Source organism: Notolepis coatsorum (genome assembly GCF_963971535.1).
Source record: "Notolepis coatsorum genome assembly, chromosome: 17".
Taxonomy (NCBI): domain Eukaryota; kingdom Metazoa; phylum Chordata; class Actinopteri; order Aulopiformes; family Paralepididae; genus Notolepis; species Notolepis coatsorum.
In genome coordinates this window covers 79,892,322-79,900,146 of record NC_140181.1, presented here as the reverse complement: position 1 = coordinate 79,900,146, position 7,825 = coordinate 79,892,322, and the positions used below count along the sequence as shown (strand labels likewise).

The following is a 7,825-nucleotide window of genomic DNA, read 5'->3' as shown; positions in this document are numbered from 1 at the left end:
AGCGCTTCTGGAGGACTAATATTTTGTGGAGACTAGTTGGGAAAGTGCTTGCCCATATTAAATTATAGTAGGAAGGATAAATTAGGCTATAATATAGTAAGTAAGAAGACGGCTAGTGGTAACGAGGTGGCTAATTCTCATTATGCCAATAGATTTATTATTATATAGTTTTAATTGTGGCTTAAGTTCCCAGGGAAGGAACGGTTGTGATTGGAGGATCAAGAAAAGAGGGCAGAGCTTAAGATTGATCAATTGAGTAATTTTAAGTATGAATGGCTGAAATATAACACTCATTGTTTGACTCAAAGAAATTAACGAATTAGGGTTGAAACATTGTTTTGCATTTATATAGCGGCTTTTATCCAAAAGCGCTTTACAATTTTGTTCCTCACATTTTACCCATTCACACACCGACGGTGGAGTCGACCATGCAAGGGGCCAACCTGCTCATCGGGAGCAGTTAGGGGTTAAGTGTCTTGCTCAAGGACACTTCAACAAGCTGCCCGGGGGGAGCAGGGATTAAACCGGGAACCTTTCGGATTGCCAGACGACAGCTCTACCTCCTGAGCCACTTTCAAAATGATACCCATCTGTTTTAAGGTGCCTGGGCAATAAACATGTTTGTTTGGATAGCCGTTTTTACAGTGAAGTGTCATACATAATGTTGTATTGACAGTGATGGTGAGACTGTCTAGGCCACATTCAACCCCATGAGGACAAAACAAGCCTAGACGTACAGAACTGTCCTGGGGGGGGGGGGGGGGGCAGGAGCAGGTCACGGGGGGGAGGACGGGTCAAACATCTGGGAGATTGAGGGGGAGGAACAAGCGTGATGTATGTAATTGTGGTTGAAGGATCCAGTAGGTCCTCGTTGAAACTGCTAATCTGGGAGACTGGGGTGAAGGCGGTCTGGTGTATTACTGCATGTTCCTGTCGGACCATCGACAACGAAGTGATTTGTCTCCTGGACCGACACTGTTTACTTTGGTAGGGCCCACCATGACACTATTATTTTTCAGTGTTTAGTGTAAAAAGGTCACCTGGACCATTTGGAGCTTGGCTGGAGTCTGCCGTCTGCCTGGCTGCGTTCTAATGACATCTTCCAGTACACACCATCTAGGCCACGTTCCAAATGTTCAGGGATTGTCTTCGTGGTAGTACACTATGTAGGCCTCATCCCCAAATGAATGTGTGAAAGTGGACGTGGCTTTTTAACATACTATATATTGTTTAGCAGTCGCTGTTGTCTTAGACATGTCCTCATGCACTGTTGTACAACTGAAGTGTGTGTATGTATATGCATGCATATGTTTGTCAGTGTTTACCAGGCAAATAAAGGAGGACTGTCAGCAGGTTTCACCCTGCAGTGAGAATCCCTGTTGGGCACAACGCTCTGCCAGAGGCACCTGCTTGGCTCAGCGGTGTGTGTGTGTGTGTCTATGTGTGTGTGTGTGTGTGTGTGTGTGATCCGCTTAACAGATCCTGTGTGTAGGCATTCAGACGACCGTATGTGTGTACATGCTAAAATGTAGACGATGCCAACGTTCATTTCTAGTAGTCATATTTCTTTTCATACACAGATGTCAATGGGGCCCTGGCCAAACAAGCATGACTCCGAGCTCGGCGGTCTGTGCGTCTGCTGGCCCCGTCGAGCGCTTGGCACAGGCCTCGGATCAGTTTACCCTGCCCACGGCCCAGTCCCATACACTCAGGTGAGATACACCGCTGATCGGTGATATGGCTGACAACCGTCCCATAAAGAAAATACATGTCCCAACTCCCAACACTATTTCTGTCTTTCGCCCCCTCTCTCTCTCTCCCTCATTTACTCTGTATCTCCTCTTGCTCTCTCTCTCTCTCTCTCTCTCTCTCTCTCTCTCTCTCTCTCTCTCTCTCTCTCTCTCTCTCTCTCTCTCTCTCTCTCTCTCTCTCTCTCTCTCTCTGTACCCACCCAGTGTTAGTACAAGACCATGATGAGGGTGGGGGGGGGTTCTGTGTAGTTTATGTAACAATGTGAGAATATACTTTTACACCTCCTCCTTACTCCTCCTCGCCCTCTCTCTCTCTCTCTCTCTCTCTCTCTCTCTCTCTCTCTCTCTCTCTCTCTCTCTCTCTCTCTCTCTCTCTCTCTCTCTCTCTCTCTCTCTCTATCTCTCTCTCCATTCCCTGTCCACTAGGTCAGGTGCAGTAGGTTCAGTGTCACTCTGAGGGAGACTCACTGCAGAGACAGGAGCAGCAGCACCACAGTACTTTCTCCTGGCGATTCTGTTCTTCTCTCCTTCCTCTGGTCGTCCAGTCTTTAGGGTTAGCAGTGGCTTCTCTCCTTCCTCTGGTCGTCCACTCTTTAGGGTTAGCAGTGGCTTCTAATTCTACGATGTTCCCAGTTGTTTAAACGCTCTCCGTGACTCTGCTCTTCACAGCTGGCTCGCTGGACTGAAAGATACAAACCACCATTTACATTTAGTCAAGTTAGCAGACGACTTAAACCACGTTTAGGGATTTTCTTTTCCGTGGTGTGAACGATTCTTAACCTTCTGCTCATTTCTTGGACTTGCTCAGACATCTTTCTGGACTACCCCTCTCTCTCAGCTCTTCTGAGGTTCCAGAGTTGCTGTTTTTCTTTTCTTTTTTTCTTTACACCTTGGATTCGGGAAGCTCCACAATGACGCAGGTGCCCTGGCTCTGGATTGTGGCCGTTTGTCTGAGTGCTTCGGTTACATCGGGACTATCCGTGAGGCCTAAAAAGTCGAGGACCGCGTCCAATCACCTGTTGACGGATCCGGGACTGACCAATCACCTGCTGACGGATCCGGGACTGACCCCGTCGGACACGGCCGGAGCAGCCACAGTCGTTCCTACAGGTAAGATCCATCACCTGTTCAGAGTATTCACGTTGTCTTCTCTTTATGCTGTCGAGAGCAACATTCTAGTCATTCAAATCTACTTTCCTGGCTCCAGTAATAATAATAATAATAATAATAATAATAATAATAATAATAATAATAATAATAATAATAATAATAATACATTCAATTTATAGTGCACTCTACATTTGGAAACCAAATCTAGACGGTTTCAAAGTGACAACGATGACAGTATAAGGGCCCAAGTTTATCTCCTGTTGCAATGGTAGCTAATGCAATAGTTGACAGGAAATACAGACCCTGTAACCCTCGTAACAGGATTTGAGTGAAACCATCTATATTATAGGAGTGGAATTCTAGTCCCTTCAGTTTGTTGCTTCTATTTAGTATGTTTTTCTGTTTCAGGTGAAGAGGGGAATGAGGTTGAGAGTTCCAGAACAGAGGTGGAGGTGGAGGAGCAGGAGGAGACAGAGACCAGCAGGGGGAGGAGAGCAGCCTGGGGGAAGCGGAGGCATGCGGCCACCGTGGAGGCCAACGCATACAGAATGGTATGAATAGACCTTTAATGAATTACTTTAACTCTTTCACTGCCGCACTACCAAACGGTTAACCCTTTCCCTGCGACAATACACAGAAAATTTAACCCTTTCACTGCCACACAACAGCAGGTTAACCCTTTCACTGCCACACTACAGAAGGTTATCCCTTTACTATCACACTACCGACGGTAATGTGATAGTAAAGGGTTAACCTTTTGTAGTGTGGCAGTGAAAGGGTTAATCTACTGTGTGCATATATACTAGTGTCTACATCTGAATCAAGGACAGGGTTGCATTATTTGTTGCTATGCTCTATACAAAACCATGAACAAACACAGACTACTACCCTCAAGTTTTGTGTGACTGTAGAAGCAAGTTCTTTTTTTAAAGTGAGCACATACAGTATATAAATGGCTGCTTTTTTATATAGCGCTTTTATCCAAAGCGCTTTACAATTTGTTACTCACATTTGACCCATTCACTCACACATTCACACACCGACGGCGGAGGCAACCATGCAAGGTGCCAACCTGTTCATCGGGAGCAATTAGGGGTTAAGTGTCTTGCTCAAGGACACATCGACACGCTGTTTGGGAGGAGCGGGAATCGAACCGGGAACCTCCGGATTGCCAGACAACTGCTCTACCTCCCAAGCCACTGTCGCCCCTTACAAGCCGTGTCCTAGCTTTTAGAGTTGCCAACTCTCATGCATTGAGCATGAGACTCACACAAACGACCGTCTTCACACGCTCTCATGTCACACTTCTGTTGTTTTATTTTGTTTAATTTTCAAGATAATATTTTGTGCATGTCGCCTACATTGACCAAAACTTGCTGTTATCCAAGAGTGTGTGTGCATCTGGTGTACAGTATGTGCGCTTAAGCAGGGGAGCCCTTCAACCGGACTCCCTCACTGTACTGTACATAGACATGCGTCTGTTACAGATATTAATGATTAATCATAAAATAATTAGGAATTTTCTTTTTATTTAAAGCTGCAGTAGGCAACTTTGGAGAAATGAGCAAGAGTGAGTTTACCTGCCCAGCTGTTTTTATAATAAAAAGTAAAACACAAGATTCTTGTCCCCTAATGATGAGGATACATGCTCAATGAAGAAACACACTCTCATTGCTAAAAGAAAGTCTAACATGCCTATAAATGCTTATACTATGGAACTACACACTACGAATGTATTACATGGTCGATAACGGCCCCCAAACAGCCCTGCCAACTTCAACAGACCCCGCGCCCCTTTGATGTGAGCTCCAGGTATTTTGCTAGACGTTCACAGAAAGGTAGAGTAACTAACTCCGTTCTGTTTTATGGCAATAACGTTCAGGTTTGTGGGAGATAATCCCGAAAAATACGAGAAATAAAAAGGTAAATCCAGAAGTCAGATGATTGACAGGGGCTGGCATGAGCTGGGTAGTGTAGTTTTTTTTTTTTATTATCCGAAAGCCCATCGAAAGTCCTGGGTCTCCTCTCCTCATAGGACTACTCTTGGCTACATTTGGGGGGAAAAAAAACGCAACATTAATTCATACATTCTGTAGAGATGGATTTATGGCGTGATGTCATTTGCGGTCCAGTACCGGACCGCTCTGGGTTGATTGATTGATTGAAAATTGTATTAACAGATTGCAGAATGGGTACAATACAGTACGGCTAGGTATTATTTTAAGCTGAATTAAAATAATAATAAGATAAAATAATAATAAAAAATTTCCCAGCCTCTGATCTATTTCTGCTGGGCAGGTAAATCTCACTCTTCAAAGTTGCCTACTGCAGCTTTAAGGTTTGGTTGTTCTTCTAACGTAACTCAAGTAACTAAACTCTGGTGGTCGTGTTCTCAGCCCACAGGAATGCTTTCACTTCCTATTAACGGCCTATTGAAAGCCTATTTATTCTATGAAGAACAAGGCCATGACCTGAGTTTCAAGTTTCTTTAATAGTTGTCATACAGAAGTACAGAATACTTTTGTACAAAATGCTTCTTACTGTTGCGCTCCAGAGACTGTGCAAGACAAGATAAGTATGAAATAAAATAACATAGTAAAATTAGAAGTAAAAAAATGAGGTCACAGTGTTCAGTTTAGACATATGTACAATGTTCGATGCAGAATAGACGTAGTTACCATACAATATACAATACTGTGCAGTGTACTAATATACAATACTATATAGTGCAAGGCAGAAATGGAGAAATGGGACGAGGTGCAATTTAGGTACAATTCACAGTAGGTGTACGAGTTGTAGTGCAAATCCTTTATCAATAAATATAAAGTGTAAGTGTGTTTGTGTGATCTAAAGTGTGGAGAGTGGGTGCTGCAGTGTGTTGAGTGGGTGCTGCAGTGTGCTGACACTATGATATTGTTATAAAACTGCTTTTTCCCCTCTAACTTGCATTGGTGGCCATATGTTTTATAGCGATGCCCTGTGGCAAATTCATTTAATAGAATTTTGCTGGTGAAAACTACAGTGAATGAACACACTTTCATTCACTGTCGTTGTTTATTCATGAAATAATAATGTTTGAGAAGCATGAGGGAGAGAGCAAATATGGGTGGATTAAACAGTCCTGTTGTTCACCAGTCTCCCTCTACCTGAACCCAACTACACCAGTCTCCCTCTACCTGAACCCAACTTCATTCACCAGTCTCCCTCTACCTGAACCCAACTTCATTCATTAGTCTCCCTCTACCTGAACCCAACTTCATTCACCAGTCTCCCTCTACCTGAACCCAACTCATTCACCAGTCTCCCTCTACCTGAACCCAACTACACCAGTCTCCCTCTACCTGAACCCAACTGCCTTCATTAGTCTCCCTCTACCTGAACCCAACTTCATTCACCAGTCTCCCTCTACCTGAACCCAACTTCATTCACCAGTCTCCCTCTACCTGAACCCAACTGCCTTCATTAGTCTCCCTCTACCTGAACCCAACTTCATTCACCAGTCTCTACCTGAACCCAACTACACCAGTCTCCCTCTACCTGAACCCAACTTCATTCACCAGTCTCCCTCTACCTGAACCCAACTGCCTTCATTAGTCTCCCTCTACCTGAACCCAACTGCCTTCATTAGTCTCCCTCTACCTGAACCCAACTGCCTTCATTAGTCTCCCTCTACCTGAACCCAACTGCCTTCATCAGTCTCCCTCTACCTGAACCCAACTGGCTTCATCAGTCTCCCTCTTCTACCTGAACCCAACTGGCTTCACCAGTCTCCCTCTACCTGAACCCAACTTCATTCACCAGTCTGCTGCCCCAGTAGTATTGCCAACAATTCTTTACTTTTAAAAGATTGTGTTCATTGAGGATGTAGGATGATTTAATCATATTGTCCAACATCAGTCACATTGGCAAAGGCTAACCCTTCATATTAAAGCAAGTGGTTTGGTTAGGCTACATGTCCATATCAAGGTAACAATAGATAAAGGATAAAAAGCAAAGCTCTTTTCTCCATATTGCAGTGCAGTATAGGATATTTTAATACCTTAATATAGATGAACGATAATACATAAAATGAATGTATTCAACAGATTTCTGAAATGGTAATAGATACTGTACATTAGAGATAATCGACATCTAATCAAAGTGCATTCCCTAGAAATAACCATGTTGCAAAGCGGTTATTTCTTATACGCAAGACACTTTCTGTAAATAATTTACCATTTTATTTGATCATAACTCATTTTACATTTTATATTTTATTTGATCTTACTACTACTACTTATTGTTACCATTCTTGTATTCGTTGTTGTTTCGTCGTTGTTGTGCACTGTTGAGTCTGAGCTCGAGTCAAAAAGAGACTTGACTTGAACTTGTGCCCCAAAGATTTGAGACAGGATGTCCTCTAAAGAGAATGCAGGAAGTCGTTGTATGGTTTAAGATGGCTATAAATTAGGGATGTCCGATATTGGCATTAAAATGTAATATCGGAAATTATCTGTATCAGTTTTAAATTTTTTAAATTTTAATAAATTTTTTAAAATGTATTTAACCTTTATTTACCCAGGCAAGCAAGTAAGAACCAATTCTTATTTTATTTATTGTCAAAAGTATGCATAATGTTGTGTTAATTCCATGACAAGAGATATGTAATGTTAATTACCTGAAATTATTACGTTTTTTTGGAGGGTAAACCCCGCATATATCGATATCGGTTGATATCGGTATCGGAAATTAAGAGTTGGACAATATCGGTATATCAGTAAAAAAGCCAATATCGAACATCCCTACTATAAATAGTTATTTATTTTCCTTTTTTGATGTTTTACTTCACGTACAAAAATGAATACAAATAAATTTCTTCAGCATGCAGTGCCGACCCCCGAACGGGACCCCCTCCGCTGCACGGACAACTTCCATCAAATCTCATTCCCAAGAAATGTCAGAAAAGTTGGCAGCCCTCATCTGGT

At 42.8% G+C, this 7,825-nt stretch overlaps 1 protein-coding gene across 1 annotated transcript in view; it reads left to right on the top strand.

The window, feature by feature from the left end:
* Positions 1-2,433: 2,433 nt before the first annotated feature.
* The window catches only part of LOC311244098 (extracellular matrix protein 2), a 51,165-nt gene continuing 45,773 nt past the window's right edge, over positions 2,434-7,825 (top strand). Inside the window, exons 1-2 of the mRNA XM_084333509.1 lie at positions 2,434-2,861; positions 3,270-3,412. Of these exons, the coding sequence (XP_084189635.1) occupies positions 2,663-2,861; positions 3,270-3,412 (342 nt within the window). The 5' untranslated portion in view covers positions 2,434-2,662. The remainder of the gene's footprint in view (positions 2,862-3,269; positions 3,413-7,825) is intronic.